Here is a 19,315-nt window from a genome sequence, read left to right as displayed (position 1 = left end):
TACTCGTGAACTTATAATGTCTCTTAATAATATTTATCTTTGATTTCTTTGAATTTATACTACTTAAAACGGAGTTAAATTTAAAATTGAAATATTGTACTCATTTCTTTAACAAAGTTTGCTGATCTACTTCACAGAAAGAACTTTTATTTGTAATAATAATTACTGGCGACAGTATTGAAGAATCTTGTACTTTGTTAAATTAGAAAAGCGAATTTAAAGGAAAAAACAATCGGCGCGATGTACTTGTTCGGTATTATATATTTAGTGCTTTACAAAAGACTCTGTTTATCTATCACTACAGTGTTCCAGAAGCTGTGTTACTGGCGTTTCTTTTGACGCAAGCATTATATTACGCGAAAAAAACTCTTTGTAAGCGCTACCACAGCAGCGCTAACGTGGTGACCAACAAGAAAACAACGTAGCTCCGTGTCACAGTTCCTGACGAACAATTTGGCTTCGAGCCAGACTGACTCCCGGAGCTAACGACATTGGAATATTTGCCGAGTAATTCGTCTGACCATAAAAGACGTTTGTGATGTGAAGTTTACACAGGAGCGGAGATAAAAATACGTTTTCCATGTATTACCGTTCCATTTGTATTTTTAAAGAAAGATCTAAAGCAAAGTAATAATCGGTATAATTAAAACATTATATGCGCTAATCGTTACACATAATGATATTATGAGTCGCGTAGGATAATACGATATGTTCGCGCGGTATTCCAGATATCAGATTGCACGCATAATTATTGGCTCATTGAGTTGCGAAATATCGTGGGATCTATATATTAATCGGTTATTAGTTAACTGAAAATCATAGTTAAAGTAAATATTCATTATTATAATAAATAATTATTATTTAAAATTATAGTCAGCAAAATGGATTTGTTTGCTTTCCCTGAGCAATTTCAAATATCTTTGTGTATCAAACACTTTAAAGTTAAAGAGTTATATTACATTTTGGTATCGCATACATTCATGGAATTTTATTATTAGTTTATAAAAATTTATACTATGTTTTCTACTAACTTAAAAAGTTTTGCCTTATTTTTAGTTTATTATCAGTATTTTTATAATATTATTTCAAATTTTGCAATAATTATGTTTATCATAAGATAAACGTCTATCTAAAATAAATATCGAAATCGACATAGTAGATCGTAACGTTTTTCTTCTTTTTTTTTCTTTTACACGAGACATGTTTACAAATGCTTATGAATCACATGTATATGAAAATTCTTAGAAGCTTTTACTTTGATGTAAAATATTTTTTGTTTATTTAGACAAATTTAAATTTGTGTTGGTACTGGCGAATTTTCTTTATAGATTAACGATCACATATATAAAAGAAATGATCCATACTAAACAATGTTGCGCCGGTGAGCGAGTAAAGTTTACATTCGCTAGTTTAAATGTTCAGTATCTTTATCGCGCTCTATCATTATGCCAGAAATTCCATGGGCAAGGCAATCAAGTTTATCTTCTTCCTCCATTCGCATCCCTCTTTATGGTGTACTCACTAACGGCGCATCGTCTGGCTTCTCTCGTTTCAGCTGAGAAAGGTATGCTACTGAAGCTCGACTTCCGGGACGAGTTCAACCTCGAAGACAGCCCGAATTGCGCATTCGATTACCTCGAGGTACGTGACGGTCAGTATGGTTACTCTAATCTCCTCGGCAACTTCTGCGGCACGAATTTTCCCCCCGAGATCACGTCGAAGACGCGATACCTTTGGCTGCGATTCCGCAGCGACGATAATATCGAGGGCAAGGGATTCAAGGCTGTGTGGAGTACGATACCGAGACCAACTTATCGTAAGTCTTTCAAAGTCACAAAAATCTTATAAAGAATTTTTTCCCTTTCTAAACTTTCTTTCCGCAAACTACACTTTTAATATATCGCGTAGTTAAAAAATTTTAAAAAGATACCTCGAATTTCAATAAAAATGTAATATTAAGCGCTAACAAATAATTTCTAAACATTCGAATAAAGCATGAACAATCAAATAGATAATGTGTCGTATGTCACTAGAAAAATGCTACTTTAGTAAATGCATAATTTATTTTACGTTCTGTAACATTAAAAAGACAAGTATTTTTTAAGAAATTGATTATTCGCACAATTTTGTTGCTATTATACCAGAACTTCCTTTCTCTGCATGCGCTAGAAATTTATCTCGATTATGGGTTACCTTTGACTCTGATCTATTGCCGGCCGAATCTTCTCCTCTGATGTGAGATATATCCTTTGGGCGCGTAACCATGATTAGTCCGATCGATAACAAACACAAGATCTGGCTCTTCCGTTTGTTCGCACGATTCTCACGTACTCGACGAGAGAGAAATAATTGATTGTGCTTGTTGCTGAAATAACTGATTTGACACAATTGAAACTAATTTATTGTTTGTTATTCTGTGATTCATAATAATAACTTAACATTAAAGATTTATAATAATGACTTAACTAATCGAAACGGAACAAAAAAAAATTATCGAGTTTCTAACTCGTGCAAACATTTTGTTTATAATAAAAATAAAGATATACAAATAATGGGGAAAAAATATAATTTCTAAACAAATCTAAAAATTTAATTATAATTAGCTGATGCAGAGAAAAAGAAAGTAAATAAAAAATTACATTTTCAAGAGACACGGTAGTGTCTCGTGCCAAGTAAACGCGCAGCGCGAGACCACCGTGTATTTTTAATATTAACGTTATTTTAAATTAAATATAGCTAATCCTAATTAAATCTTTAATTAATTATAACTCTGTGCCTAATTAACTGAATTGTATTGAGGGTGTGATTTCTTTTTACGAGAAAAGTGCTAAACACTCAAAGAAAATGGAGATAACGCAACGAGCATAATTCGAGGTTATATACTGCGATCGCGAATAATCGAGGATCTTCGTCGTGTGTCCTTACTCAGAAAATTACGAGACACGAGAGAAATAGATGGCAGCAAGCGCCGCGCAACCGCAACCGAGGTCAAAATTAATTCATAGTCAACCGGTGGGAGAGAACGAAGGGAGAACTATGAATACCCGGGTGTGCGACCATGGTCGCTCCGGCTTTAACCGTACGATCCTTAGATCGATGTATAAAGTAGAGGGTAGAGACAGATGCGACCAACGAGATCAAACATTGAAATTTTTATCTCGCCGCTGTGATTGATTAACTCATTCGTTGAAGTTTCAATATTAATGCCCAATATTGAAACATCTGGTACCAGAGATGTTGTTCGTTTAATATTGTCAGGGTGTGTCCTTGTTAATAAATGTTTGATTTTTAATCAACGACGAAAAATTGATGAAGTATGTAGCAGAAATCAAAGCGCTTTATTTTCTATTTTATATTTATTTTCTATTTGAATTTCCAGACGTTTTTTAATAATTATTAAAAAAGAAAGCAGCATATATTTTTTTATAAAATTAGATACGTGGTGCAAAATTTTTTTCATATTTCTGCTAAATAAACTGATCTAAGAATTAAAATTAGTGTATTTAATAATGTTCATATATTTTTATATTTTAATTTAATATCTTGTGAATTTATAATAATTATTTTTAAACTATTTAACTGAATTTGGTTTCTAATTTTTATTCTTATTAACATGTTATTTATTTTACCTTTTTTTTTTTTAATTTTTTATAAAATATTTTTCGTCAAAATCTCTGAATCCTTTTATAGATTTAATTGTGTAATTCTACAAATTTTACCGTGCTTAAATATTATCAATCTAATCATGATTAAAGGACTGAGGTGTCGTACTATAATTATTCATGTTCACTAGCCGAACCATGCGCGCGGTTTATATCACTTATGAACTAGCATAATGAAAGCGTATTATACGCGTAGAATTGTATAACTTTCATTCATAATTTATAAATGCGAAACTTTAAGTACCTTGAGTCGGCAAAAAATTGACGCGGAGACGTGAAACATAAATGAATCTTTTGCGCTGCTTATCTTGCACAGGAGTACATCATTTTTCATATAACCGCTTTATATAAAGATAAAATACTAAAATCTAAAATATTATGAAAGTCATATACTAACAAAATAATTTTTTAGTCAGCGTCTTATAAAATTAATAACTTCTTTTAATTTTGCTTATTTAAAATAATAATAAATAAATCTTTATTATTGTAATAAAATGGCAAACGCAAACACACGTATAAATACACAAACGTTGCTATGCGAGCTTGGAGAAATAGAACTGTAATATGTGTGATTTACAGCGGGCGTACTACCGGAACCAGAACCGTGCATATTTAACATGACGGGTAATCAAGTGGTGATTAACACCGACGATATTGAGGACAAAAGATTTCAGGCTCAGAAGGAAGGATTCCCGTTGGATTGCCTGTGGATCATTCAAGTGAAAGAGAATTCAAAGGTAAAAACATTTCTTCTTCTATATCATATATCACCGAATTACTGAAATATCATCATATTATTGTCGAAAATTTAATATCGGCAAGCTAGAGCATATAAAGCGTTTCTCCCAATATTTCTCTACCATCATATAACGTTGCGATCCTTATTTGATCCAAGTGCACTTTACTACGGCGTTCAATCGACACGAATGTTTGTTATTGGCCTGCAGCAACGTGATTTCAAACGCCGCCGTTTCGCTCAAAGTAACACGTTTCTGAATGATTTACAATAGCTCTTTGCCGTCGTAGCGCGGAAATAACGGAGCGGTTTTATGCAAATACTTTGTCTGCGATACATCCGTTACGAAATTTACATAGCGGCTGATAACGGCATCTGCTTGAACATAGAAGAATCTTTTAGTTTCTCGAAACTTTATTATTAAAATTGTTAATGGAGCTTAATATATCTTCCGAACTATGTACAAAGTTATCCATTTTTCTCTAATAACCGCGACAAAACCCAAGGTGACAAAGAGCTTGCTGTTATTATAAGCTCACGCTTATTTCTTACAAGCCACAATATTTTCAAAAAGATTCACCAATGTCGCAATCGTGTCCGTTGCGTTATTGCCTACCTTCAAGTATTCTATCTGCATATAGTTACTTCTCGCATTCTCATGCCTTTGATGTCTCTTCTTTCACACAATTTTATTGATTTTCTTTGTGCGCGCAATCCCACAGTTTTAACTGTGATTGTGTATCAATATACACTGTCAGTACTGAAAATCTCTCTATAGTTTATGTTACATTTTCTGCAGGTTTCTTACTTTTTTAACCCTTTTTTCCATTTTTATCTTCTTTTAGGAATCTATCCTACTACTAATTTTTAGAAAAAGCAATTTTATCTTTTAATACTATTTGTGGTCTGAAAATTGTGATTAAATCCCGATTATAATGATTTAAAACAGAAAAAGAGCGTAGATATCTTTTGGGACTAATATATAACGCATTTTGTGTACGATGGCAAATTATTAGACATCAATTATCATTTAGTCGTGAGATTCTTTTGCATTTGATTTTGATTGCCTAGAAATGACGAACCAATGCAATATAGATATGTGTAGTTAGAAAAATGTAAATATGTAATTTTCAGATCCTGCTGATTCTAGACAATTTCAAACTGCACCAACCAAACGAGTGCGAGGTCAATTTTGTAGAGATATTTAAAAACAAAACGGACTTAGATTCATTGGAGAGGCGGTTCTGTGGCAGTATCGCCGATACCATTATCCTTCAAACCAATATCGCCTACTTGAGATTTTATGCACAGCCTAAGGCTGTCAACAGCAGCTTCGAGGCAGTGATAACCGCCATCAGGGAAAAGAAAACTGGAAAATGTAAGTTTATACGAAACAATAATAAACAAGTACATAACTTTTTGGCCGATAGTGTTCGTCAGCCAAAATTGGAATTATAAATTTGATTAAAAAATAGATCTGTTATTAAAGCTTAGCGCTAATGCCACAAGAAAATATATATAAAAGATTAGGGGATGCCATTAAAACGCAAAATTATGACGTAAAGCAATAAAATAGTCGATTCACAGCGTCTAACACCTCTACTAGGTCCTTTTATAATTATTGCAAAAAGTGATATTCAATCGGATTGTATTAATAAATGTAACATGCATCTTTAAATTAACATAATACAATTTTATAAGAAAGATTTGTGTCAGATAAAATTTATATTTTAAATAATAACATGACAAAAATGGCATATGCTATTGACATGAGCAATATATTATCTATAAATAAATAATGTATTATCTATAAATAATATATAAATACTTTAAGTTTATATATAATGAAGTTAAATTAAGTTAATTAAATACCAAATGTACTTCTAAATAATTATTAAGCAATTGATTTCATAGAATGTTATTTGCATACATAAATAATTTTGTAATAATAAACTAAATTAATGATCAGATAATTAACTCTTTCAACAATGTAGTTATTAATTGTTAATAAAAACCAAAATACATTATAAAATTGATATTTAAATATTTTTACAAATAAATGTATAATAGAAATTATTTTTTACAAAAAGAACTAATTTACTCGAATAGAAAAGAGCAATAAACATTTCCATTACTAAAAAAATTTATCAATAAAATTGTTTCTGAAAAGAATTAATTCTAAAATTTATAATTATAATATTATATTTAAATAATGTTGAAAGGTCAGTGTTCTTAAAACGTGTTTTACATACGATCAATATTTCTGACCATTTCTAACAGTGAGATAGTACAACGTCAATTTGTTTTTGGCGGTTCAAACTACACGACCGAATCTATCGTTGCGGTTGCGATAACAACGTGGAAATTTTCTACATGGCACTCCAGAAATATTTTGTACAATTTCACAAAATTTTTTTCCCATGTATATGGCCAACTCGTATCCTATATGAATTTTTATTTTACTATCGCACGAATTGCACAGTCAGCAAAGCAGTTATCGTCAACTTCTGTTTTGAGTTAACAAGCCTTTAATCCTCGTAAATGACGAAATTGTTTAAACAATCTTTTAAACGTAACTTTGTTTGCTTTTTATTAATAATAATTGGCAGTCAGTTATCCGCTTTTAAAATAGTACAAGTAAAATTCTGAAATATAGTTAAGTAAGATACGAATAAAAATCATTATATACATTTTAATCATCATATACATTATATACATTTTAAAAAGATTCTTTAATATTTTAAACTTATGCCTGTAAAATTTCTCGCTTTTAAAGTAAGTGCTTTATGCGCCAGTCGACGATTTTCTAAAAGGGCGAGCAAAATTGAATTATTAAAGGGCAAAGATGCACATTTTAGCCTATAATTATATGTATGCCTCATTCAATAGCTATCTTACGCTTAGCGAGGAGTTGAGAATAATCGTCGGGTAAAGGAATCAAATTTCAAATTAATAGTGGCGCACTTGTCTGAATGTTAAATGAGGTGGCCCACAGAATCGCAGTTACGTGTGCGGAATTCACGTGGGTTCTAGTATGGCATGAGAAGAATTTCCGGCTTTCCACACCTGCCGCCAACGCGGAACTAATATCTTGCTCGCGACTACACTCCAACATACACGTCGAAGGATAAGACCTTAGGCTACAATTTCCCAATGCAAATTAAAAGTCGACTATCACGGTTATTTTACCGAAACACGTCTCAGTAGATATATTATAATTTTCTGAGTTTCGCAGTAAATTTTCTGAGAATTTTACATATCTCACGCATATTAATTTACGTATTATATATATATATATGTGGCGAAAACTCTACGATTTTCGTACTCTGTAATGAAAATGAATTTTACATATAATTGAAAGTTAACGTTTAATGCGCGCCAAGAATTACTTGAATATAGAAAATAAATTTATAAAATAAAAGAAAATAAATACGTCGAAGAACTGTATACTTTTTATATACAGTTGATGTTTCTTTATACAATTGATAATATCGAGGATATTTCTATTTTTTGTTTTACAGCTTGCAATGAGGACGAGTACGATTGCGAGGACGCGACGTGCATTGCCGCGGACCTACAGTGCAACAAGAAACATAATTGCCGCTTCAAGTGGGACGAAGACGACGGAAAGTGCAATGTGAGTAGCAGCTTTATTCAATTTTGACTTTGTCCAATTCAATACATATCCGTTCGATGTAACGAAATAATCTTTAATTCCGGGACTGCGACGGGTCGACCATGGGGTCGCACCGTCCTTTCGTTCGTACTACTCGCCTCTTCCTTTCCACAGACTTTCACCTCTTGTTCTACAGATCATCTTTTCATAAACCTTCGGTAAACTGCGGAAGTTAAGTCGCGCGAAGCAGCGCAGGCTCACAAAGCGTGAGATTAATTTAAACCGCGAGTTATAAAGGTAACTTATGATATTTTCTGACATCTCAAATTAAGAGTTACCGAGTCTTGAAAGTGATATTAACATAAGCCACCGTGGATAAATTTTAGAAGAGAAGTCTGTGTTTCGAGTGTTAATACTATTACCGGAATGTAAATAAACGTGTTTAAGTATGTAATTACAACGTCGGGCTATTTGCGCTTCCAAATAACATCTCCACTTGCTACAATCTAATAACATCTTTTGTTAACGCGCTAAAATCATTCGTATACATCCTCGTTTTGCACCACGGAGGTGCACCCAATATTACAGTACAGCAAGAATGATACGTCGCGTCGCGCGTCGTCTTAATTGCCCTCCGAGCTTCCACTTTACTTGCCCCTGATCTTCCAGGTTAATTAATTTATTCGGGGGAAGTTTTATGATCCCCTCTAGTTTAACTGGCTTGGCGAACAAGGCATCTCAGAACTCGTAATCTTGGAGCGGCAATTTGCTTCTTCTAATTGCGAGCGAAATCAGTTTTATAGGCCGCTTCTGCCTTTTCGCGCGGTTCCATCCTCCTTGCTTCCTGAACGACTTTACATTGTATCATTATTAAATGCTACTGCCATTGTATTTCCATTTCGGCACTATTAATTACAAGTTGTTAAGTGAAAAATAAAGATATCTGCTTCAGAAGAAGTAATGTTATTACAATTAGTCCGAATTATAATTACATTAACATAGTATTTCTAAAATTACCATTCTCACTTGCATTTGATGTAGAAACGAAACTTTTTAAAGAATTATAATTTGATTCTCGAGATACATCCAGTGAAGAGACATAGTAGAAGGCATGATTACCTGTGTGGTGCAAATGGCAGCTCTTTTAGAACATGGTGAACAGTTCATGATCTAACGATAAACGGCAAGAGTACTTCGCCTCGGGAACTTTGTAGTCTTTTAGCTGAGATTACCTACGGCTTTCGCAAAGCTTATTTCACATCACCCAGCTTAGGTTTCAGGATATGAAACCTTGTGGTAAGACGCGTTGATGAGATGTAATCATACGTCGATCTTTTATGCGCCATATACGTGTTCTAATTCACAGTAAAAGAAACTACAAAAATACTTTCGACACTCATGATATATCGTTAACTTTAAGGTAATTTTATTTCCATCGCGTTAATAAAACTGAAACTGTTAAGGGGAATATTAATTATCTCTCGTTAGTTAAAGTTTAAATGACACATTAAGATGAAGTTCACGTAAATTCTATCAGGAAGCCCAGCAATCATTATTTTGACATTTATTTCACTATTACATCGCTCCTTTAAATTAACAAAGACGGATGTGCTGTAAAATTTACACCACTTAAATATTAATTGGAAAGATAATGAAATTCTGTGATTCAATGTTCGCGTATAATTTCGCGTATACACGCTTCGGTATTAAGCAGCTTTGTGGAATCTGCGTGCAGACGTATGTCGAGATTTACAATCTCTTATTTGTTCGTGGCAAACCATGAATCCGACATGCAGAACCCTGTGAGGGTCGTCTCTGTGACTTAATCGTCCTTCAACCCCACAAAACGTCTCGTATCTTTGTCACTTTCACTCTCTCTTCCTCTCTCTGTCGCTCTTTTTCGTCTCTGTCTGTAGCACCGGGTTAATTAATTTATTCGGATGAAGTTTTGCAATGCGACTCACTTCAACCCGAACCGGGTTTCGCGGGTGTCTCGATCTCAAGGCTGCGCAATTCCAAGGACGCCTCTCTTCCTCGGTGATATTCGGATATGTGCCGACGGTTATACGGGTGGGTGTTTCCGGTTCCGGGACGTACAATACTACTCGCTTTTGGCAGACTACCAGAACAAGGCAACGGTGAAACGACGGCACGATGTCACCGACGGGATATTAATCTAACGGCGAATAATGCCCCCTCTTCCTTCCCCCCCCTCCGGGATTACGTGCACGCGACGTCGATGTTACTCCATGTTTTTATCTCAATCATTTTAGATTACAAAATTTAAGTCGCGCTCTTTAAATTACAATCACTGAATCAGTGAAAATACACTAATTTCAGTGATACACTTATAACTTGTTAATCAGTGAAATAAATACACTGATTTTTCAGTGATTGTACATTAATTTTGAAATAAAAATCACTAAAAATTCTGAAAATTTAATTTTTGGATCTTGTTTGGTTTTGCAGAAAACTCTTGAATTATTAACATTATCACCGTTAGTTAGTTAATTAATTTAATGTACGCGTATATACATTTTATAATAAATTATATATCTGTATGTAAAATGTATAGTACAATTTAATATTATATTATAAATTATATTGTTTAGTTATTTAGGAAATTGCTAAATTATTAATTTTTTGTAGATTATTACTTAGAAAACAATTCGTTACTTTTTATCTTTTTGTAATGCTACAGTAAAATTAGATTTTAAAATTGCATTACTTAATATTAAAGATTAATATTAACGTAATCATCAATTAATATAAAAATAATCAGGAGAAAAATTCATTATTGTTTATTACAAAAAAATATTACAAAAAAGCTATTAGATAGTTATTGCCCTCCATAAAATATGATTTGCAAAAAAGTATTTTTTGTATAAAATTTTTGTTTTAACCGATTTCGGTTCAATAAATTTATTATTTTCAATACTCTCTGGAAATGTGCTATCAACGGCAATTACTTGTAAATTGTTGGTAATTTGAAGCACTTGTTCTCGTTAAACGTATTTGATTTTCACGCATACGGGCAAATGAAAAATTATTATTTCAGTTTTCATGACCCCGCGGGACAAATCACGAAAAAATTTAATTATAACGTCAGAACAATAGTTTAATCATAAAAATGTCAGCCCCATAGTGCAATCAAAAACATTTTTTAACGCTTATGCAATTAAAACAATTATTTTTTTATATTCGAAATGAGACGGAATTTTTTTGACACATATGTATATTTTAATATTGTTTTTCCTCTTTAAAAATTAATATATTTATTATTACTATTATTATTATTATTGTATTATTAATATTATTACCTATTTTGATTTGTTTAAATCTCTAATACTTCTAGACAGTTTTCAGCAATTTAGCAAATCTTAACGTATACATATATACACTTATTCATACATCAAATTTTACACTAAATTTATACGATAAATAATTTCAATTCGCGCAAACGATTGTAACTAAATGGCCCACAACTGTTAATATTTTCTACAATGACTATGAACAATACGCATTTTGCCGCTCTGTTAGTCGAAAATAATTGTTCTCACTCACTTGTCAATCGCAATGTAGTACGATTTTTACCGAATCTATTGTGGCGAAGAGGTATCTATTCACCTAGTTGATACGTACATTTAAATGTATTACTCCATTAAACAAATCAATGCTAAATAATACATTATTAATTTAATTTAGCAATTATTAATTATTAAATTGCGATGCAATATTCTATAAATATTCTTCCCCCAAAATTAATTTTTTATTAAGAGAATGATGGAGTTAGAAACAGTTTAAAAGTAACACAGATTACCATTACCATTACTTAGAAAACAATTCGTTACTTTTTATCTTTTTGTAATGCTACAGTAAAATTAGATTTTAAAATTGCATTACTTAATATTAAAGATTATATTATAATATTAACGTAATCATCAATAAAAAATTTTTTAATTAGTCTCAAAATAAATATATATGTAATATATAATGAAAAATTTTTAGTAACTGTTTCTGTGTTTTGCCATAATGTACAAATACAAAAGATAGTTTCTAAGACCAAGTTAGAAAAAAAATAATGTTTTAATTAAACCCCGAAAGCAATTTATTTACGAGGGCGAATCTTATATGATTGTAAAAATAATTGTATTATGATTCCTTCATTTATTTTTTGTTAAGCAGTATAAAATGGAATCTTTGCAGAAAAGGATTCAAAGTCATAATATTCCTAGCCTTTTGAGCTAATATTGCATTTGCTTTTACATTGCCGGTAAATGAGCGCCTCCTTGAATATACTTGAAAAAGATCAGCGCCCGTGAAACGGACCGGAATTAAATCTCATTTCTCCGTGCTGATTCCGATTCTTCCACTAACGGATGCAACCTCCAGGATTGCTTTAATGCCGACATCAAAAACAGATACTTTGAGATTCTTCCGAGCGTTTCTTGCATGTCGCATCCTACTGCTTTTTTAACAAAAAACAGAGGTTTTAATTTCTTTAACTTAAATTGAAACATATGTATGAATTAGACAATATGGTTTGTATTCTGAGCTCACGTTTATTGTATCTCTAAATATGCCTAAGATGACATCTTATTGGCTGATTAACACATTTAGAGGTGCATTTAGCGATAAATGTGAGTTCAGAATACGAACCTAATTATTTAAAAAAAAGCAATATGCAACAGGATTAAATTATATATCAAAGTAAAAGCATGCATTTTGAATGTTCTTATCAACGCGTGATTGAATTCGTATTAATTTAATCAAAGAATAGAAAAGTTATATATCTACAAAATATAATTTTATTTAAATGTTTTACTTCTAACAATATTCGTATCATTATTTACAGTTCGCGTTTATATTGCGAAAATGATTTTGTAAAGTTAGCAGCACTCAGATGTCGAAAACGACACTTCTCTGTCTGAAGATTTTGCTCAACTCAAGTTACAGATAAGATAGTTTCTCGCTAAAGGAAAGCTATTTCTCTTTCTAAGTAATTACATCGCGCGACGCTCGGCAAGAAGATTCCTGTACCACACCAATATAATTCCTAAAATATATAGCTTATAAATTATTCCGCAATTGAATGTAATTAACGTATGCGATAAATGTTTCTAATTTTTACTTACAATAATCATAATTGCGATGTATCTCTAAGCAATACTATGACAATTACGTAATGTAAAAATTTTTTTAACTTCAAAAACGGATGCGCAAAAACGAGATCACGACAAAATTTAAGTAGATTCTTGCATTTCAGCGTTACACGCCATCACACCGTAATTTAATTCAACCGTGCACAAAACGGCGATTAATTAAATTAAAGACTGTAATAGTCAAAAAATCCTGCCTGTGCATTCTCACCCGAACCTTTCGCGACCACGGGCACTTTCATACAGCTAGTTACCTTTTTTTATAATTGTAATCGTATTCAGCAATGGATGGGGTCACAAAAGAATGTGATCTATTTCAACATATTTTAACCATGATTACTTTATGATATTTAACATTTTTATTCTGTTTTATTTTATACATATTTTCTTTTATCATTAATTCCAGTTTTTCACGTTCTGCAAAAAAAAAACGCTAAATATGATATTCACTGTGCTTCAAAATCCGTAAGGTCTATAATTAAATTTTTTCGGAATATAGATAAACGATTTTATTTATTCTTTGTCTTAAAATTCTTGTATCGCGATACGTACATACATAAAAGACGTTACAATATTTAAACTGTATAATATTTTGCTTGTAAAATTATTAAATTAACTGAGGATTGAAGGAAGCATACTTTTTCTTGCAGATGAACGAACACCAGGAATCGTGTGTGAATCTAATTTCATACCTTTTCAGATTAATATTTTAAATCTTCGTGAATCTTTTAAAGAGTTTAAAGAATTATATATGGGATATTCCTGAAGAGAAGAAATTTATATATTAGCTTACACACATACACAAGCATAAATTTTACAATAAAGTGTACATCCGAAAGTAATAATATAAAAAAATAAAATTTTTACAATTTGTTTTAAAAATTTATTTAACATATTTAAGTTATATTTTATTTAATATACATTATTTATTCATATAATATAAAAATACATATTTAAGATGAGTTGAGAAAGGTGCCACATTCAAACCTTCTTTTTAAAATGACTTTTTTTATGTTATAGAATTAAATTAATTAGAAATTAATATAATATTCTTGAGACTTTTATTTATTCTTTATGCAAATAAAGTAATTAAAATTCAATATTTTAGATTTTTGTAAAAAAAAGAGAAATAGTCAAACGAGCATTTTTTTCCACCTTAAATAAGATATCTTTTATCAAGAAAGTTGCTACAAGCATTTAATAGTATGATATAATAGAAACTTGTTTTGCTTATCTATGGTAAATAACGAAATTTATATGATAAAACACAAAAATAAGTGTGAAGTTTACGACTTGAAACAACAAGAAGTTGAGAAACAATTTCTTATATTTCTATACAAAATTCATAAAACCATTTTGATGAAAGTGTCAAGCTCGAAAAATTGTTTTATGCATACTAGCATTTTACTTTCAAGTTTAAGAGAAAATGTCATCATGTCTGCAGCTTGTACACAAATAAAAATTTCACAAGATATAATCCAGCCCCATGTGACTGTCATAAAATACGTCTCAAAACTATAACAGTAACCTGGTTTCCTAAGTAAAGTAAATATCGAAGATAGGGGTAAATAATAGAGTTCAACTATTACATCATTAAATATTATAAAGAACATATTTTACAACTTACTTCTTCATATTCATTTTTTATAAGTTTTTGCTGATCTTTGTTAATATCGGAAGTTTCTTTAATAGCTCCTTAACAGATATTTCTCTAGCACAGTTTTATAAACAATTAGAATAGCTAATTTCTTATTTGACAACAATTATAATCAAAGTGGTCCAACTGGCATTCTTTTTCCGGCTTTTCTTATTAGAGAATAAAATAATATGAAGATATACTTTATATATGTATGTACACATATTTCTAATTTCAATAAATAAATAAAAACGAATAAATGTATCTCAAAAATCGCATAATCACGAATTCATCATCAGTTTGAGCATCGTTTCCGATAAATCGTTCGGAGCTACGCCATTGGGTGACAGTAAACCAAAGACGGGGTACAGCCACGATAACGCTGTCATCCGCGCGAGAGAACCCGACCGCGAAATTGCTCGTACGGACGAAACGCGCGACAAAATCACTACCTATACGCTCACGCGATGCACGAGAAAGCGCGGCTTCCATCCAATTTTATACCGATGTGTAGCGGAAGGGAGATTCGTTCCCTTTATCGCGCGGCGGCATCGTAATAGCTGAAAGTACGCATCGTGCAGGCAAGCAGCGCAAATCGTAGAAGGAAAACCTTGCGTTAGTATAGGAAAAATGATACGAGAGTTCGGAGAGAATGATCACATTTCAGAGTTTCAGAACTTAGAATGTCAGAGTATGGCGCGGGAACACTAGAAGAATATCATATGTTCGGACGTATTAAATGAACCTTTGTTGAGTCTGTATTAGACTGTGCATTGAAAACTGAGAATTTGAAATTATAATTTAATTAATCAGAACAGACAAAATTAAAATTAAAATTATACGATTGAATTCTAATATTAAATTTGCAATCTTCAATCACAAATGCATAGGCTGACTATTATAATGCATAGCTTGACTGCAGGGAAACTTTGGAAATATAAATAAAACTAAAAAGTCTTCAGATGATGTAAGAGTTTTTATAATCAAATAAAATTTCTATTTATTGTAATTTAATTTCAGAGTTATTTCGTTATTTTACAAATTTACAAGCTATAAATTTAATAGATTTAATTGTAAGTAATATAAATGACTCAATGACTGAGAGTGTTCCAAATATTGAAAATTCTTCAATGAACGCTTTAAGTAAAAGAAATTGACGTTTTAGTTTTAATAAAATGTTATATTGCAGTTATAACTGTGTTTACTGAATAAATTGAATTTAGTAGATTTTTAGTTCGTGTAAGTTATGTATTAGACTCTTTCCCATATTTTTTTTACATTTATTATTATATGTAAAAAAATGAAAATAAATGAGAGTAAGTAAATAATAGCAATAAATTCTGTTGTCGTGATTTTGGATGATTCTGTAAATTAAGAATAAACACAGTGACGTCGACAGAAAGTTACACTTTAACAATTCTCGTGCGGATCGATCTCTCGATTGTTTGCATCTACGCTTTAATGTGTTAACAACAGACAAACTGAAGGAAATGTTCTCTAATGAGTAGCCTCTTTAGCGAGCTTGCTCATCGAACGGAAGAAGGCAATGGGGGAGTAAACAGGAAGTGCATCGGAAAGGCAACAAGGTGCTCACGCGTACACAGGTTTCTTCTCTCTTGGTAATGAGAGGTTCTCAAACCTTTTTCTCGGTAATCCTGGTAGCGACTAATTATTTCCGTCTTGCAGAAACTTTCCGCCGGGGTTACCATTAGTTTTCTTCTTTTCCGTTTATTTTTAGCTGCAATCTCGGTACGCGTGGACCACACGTTTACACAGCTTGATGGAAAATATAATATTTCTAATGCCGTTAAGGAGGAAGAAAACATGCAAACGCGAGACAAACTTAAACTTAAAAGGTAAAAATTGCTAAGTAAAACGTTCGTTGTTTCGAAGCAAAGAGATCTTTAAAGTTCGTGCCAATTAAATGAAAGCATATTGATGTTAATTGATTTCTTTAATTTTTAATATCTTCCCGATTTACAATCTTTTACATTTTTTCATTGATTATTAAAGTACAGAACATTTTTTAAAATGCATAAAAATTTAATACAAAACACAAATATGTATATAATAAATATACAATTGTATGTCCTGAGGGGAGTAGCCACCCCTCTAATAAATTCTCATAATAAATTGCCACTATAAAACTGTACTATGCCGAGCCAATTGAATAACATTAATTAAACGCCTCCGGCTTTAAACCCGAATATTAATTCGTTTCACTGTCTGACGTAATGGAAACATAAAACGGACATTCATTCGCGATTGAAGTACGTGCGTGAATACTTCCGTGCCCGTAAAAATGCCTTTATGGGCTGACACGGAAATCGACGTGGATGGGAGGACGTAAATTTTACCGAGCGTGACCCTGCATTTCCAGAAATTGCTTGTCACTCGGAAAGAAACGCGACTCTGCAAACGGCGAAACAGAAGGACCGAAGCGCATCCGACGCGGGATTTGCGTTTAGGTGCAGGAGAACATTGTTCCTAGTTAGACTATGTCTATATAGAGTACGGCAAGTAGTCGATATCGCTTCGAGGTCTCGATGTGGAGACACACGAGCGATGCGTATGAATGCACGATAGTTGTTGACTCTAAACACTGTTTCTGCCGGACGGTGTGTGTCCGAGTTGCCGTTAAATTCCTTAATGAATAGCACACTTCTCACCAGCTGAAATACAGTTAGATCTAATTCGCAAACTAAGACCATGTAATGTGAGATAGCTCAGTATCCTGTCGGAAAGCCATTTTATACGAAACACGGTATACTTTAGCTATTTTCATGGTTTTATTTGAACAATATAACATTTAAACGATCTATTATTTTAAAGGGCTTAAGAGTTGGAGATTAAGAGTTTTAAAAGGAATAAATAAAAAATTAGTAAATTTTGATTTGTTAATAAAAATTGAATATAAAATTCCTTTGTTTCTATCCCTTGCATTCTATAATATATATTAATGATGAAAAGTTTTTTGCAAATTTACAAAATACTAATATATAAAGCTGCTCCAACTTGACTCATTGCGTTGCGTAAATCTGTAAATTTACAGAAATAATTTAAGAACGAACGATATCAAGTTTTTTTTTTAATTAAAAAGCTTTTAATTTTTAACAATAACTAACAACAATCAACTTTAATATTATATTATTTATTTAAATTTTATATTAATTAAAAGCATTTTATTTTTTACTTGTATTTTTTACCGTCAATGTTAATTTTTATTAATGACTAGCTATGCCCTGCCACGCGTTGCTGTGGCTCTCTATTCTTATGCTATGTTTTTCTCAAATTTTCTTTGCTTTCGTTGTTTAACTTTCAAGAGCCTTGCTTTACTGTTGCTCTTTTTATTTTATTTTTGAATAAATATTTATCTATCTTTAATAAATCTAATATTCATTCATTTACGTACTTCTTTTTTTTTTCTAAAAGCTGCTATGGATTTAGAAATCTATTAAAAAGACTGTTTTAAATAAGTTCCTTTTTTTTAATAAAATAATAGCCATCTTTATTTTTCTTATTACCTTAATTTAAACACAATAGAAACTTTCTTTGCCTCTACCGTCTTTCTCCATCTCTCCTGGTCTCTCCCCGTCTCTCCCGGTCTCTCCTCGTTTCTCCCGGTCTCTCCCCGTTTCTGTCCGTCTCTCCCGGTCTCTCCCCGTCTCTCCCCGTCTCTCCCGGTCTCTCCCCGTCTCTCGCGGTCTCTCCCCGTCTCTCGCGGTCTCTCCCCGTCTCTCCCCATCTCTACCCATTTCTCCCGGTCTCTCCCGGTCTCTCCCTGTCTCTCCCGGTCTCTCCCCGTCTCTCGCGGTCTCTCCCTGTCTCTCCCCATCTCTACCCATTTCTCCCGGTCTCTCCCCGTTTCTCTTGGTCTCTCCCCGTCTCTCCCCATCTCTACCCATCTCTCCCAGTCTCTCCCCGTCTCTCACGGTCTCTATCCGTCTCTCCCCGTCTCTCCTGGTCTTTTCCCGTCTCAATGTGTTAAAATTTTAATAATATTAATGAAAAACTATTTTTTACACTTAAATTATGGCCATCATTTTTGAAACACACGGTATTTCTAAAATCTGACCCCATAAGAACACTCCCGGTTACGAATGCAACGTTGTGTCAAAATTTCAAAGCAATCGTGAAAAACTTACGGAGATCTTAGATGAGGAACAAACATTTATATTTTTATTTATATAGACAAGAATGTACAAACTTTTGCTATTGTAATTACATAAGCAATAAGTAAAAATATCTGTAATGAGCTATTCATGTAAAAATATCACGTAATAAATTATTCATGAAAAAAAATATCTTTATATTATTTCATATGTTACAATAATTTGCAACGCAACATTCTGCGACCGGAATTTACAGAGTGAATGTTGGCATTTATACGGACATCAAATACGGCGTCATAAATAGCGGAAATATCTAAAATAGCTCCCGTAGCTTCGTCTCTCCGGCAGCTCGTACTACGCGCAACGTCGTTCGCGGACAACGTGGTCAAGAATT

The 19,315-nt window shown here is 32.3% G+C and overlaps 1 protein-coding gene across 5 annotated transcripts in view; it reads left to right on the top strand.

The window, feature by feature from the left end:
- Positions 1-19,315, top strand: part of LOC105839105 — a 142,515-nt gene that overhangs the window by 111,060 nt on the left and 12,140 nt on the right. For all 5 annotated transcript variants that reach the window (XM_012685166.3, XM_012685162.3, XM_012685163.3 and 2 more), the window contains 4 exons: positions 1,556-1,816; positions 4,242-4,399; positions 5,533-5,776; positions 7,920-8,035. In XM_012685166.3, the coding sequence (XP_012540620.2) occupies positions 1,556-1,816; positions 4,242-4,399; positions 5,533-5,776; positions 7,920-8,035 (779 nt within the window). The remainder of the gene's footprint in view (positions 1-1,555; positions 1,817-4,241; positions 4,400-5,532; positions 5,777-7,919; positions 8,036-19,315) is intronic.

This window comes from Monomorium pharaonis, chromosome 5 (assembly GCF_013373865.1).
Source record: "Monomorium pharaonis isolate MP-MQ-018 chromosome 5, ASM1337386v2, whole genome shotgun sequence".
NCBI classification, from domain to species: domain Eukaryota; kingdom Metazoa; phylum Arthropoda; class Insecta; order Hymenoptera; family Formicidae; genus Monomorium; species Monomorium pharaonis.
This window is presented reverse-complemented; position numbering and strand designations above follow the sequence as displayed.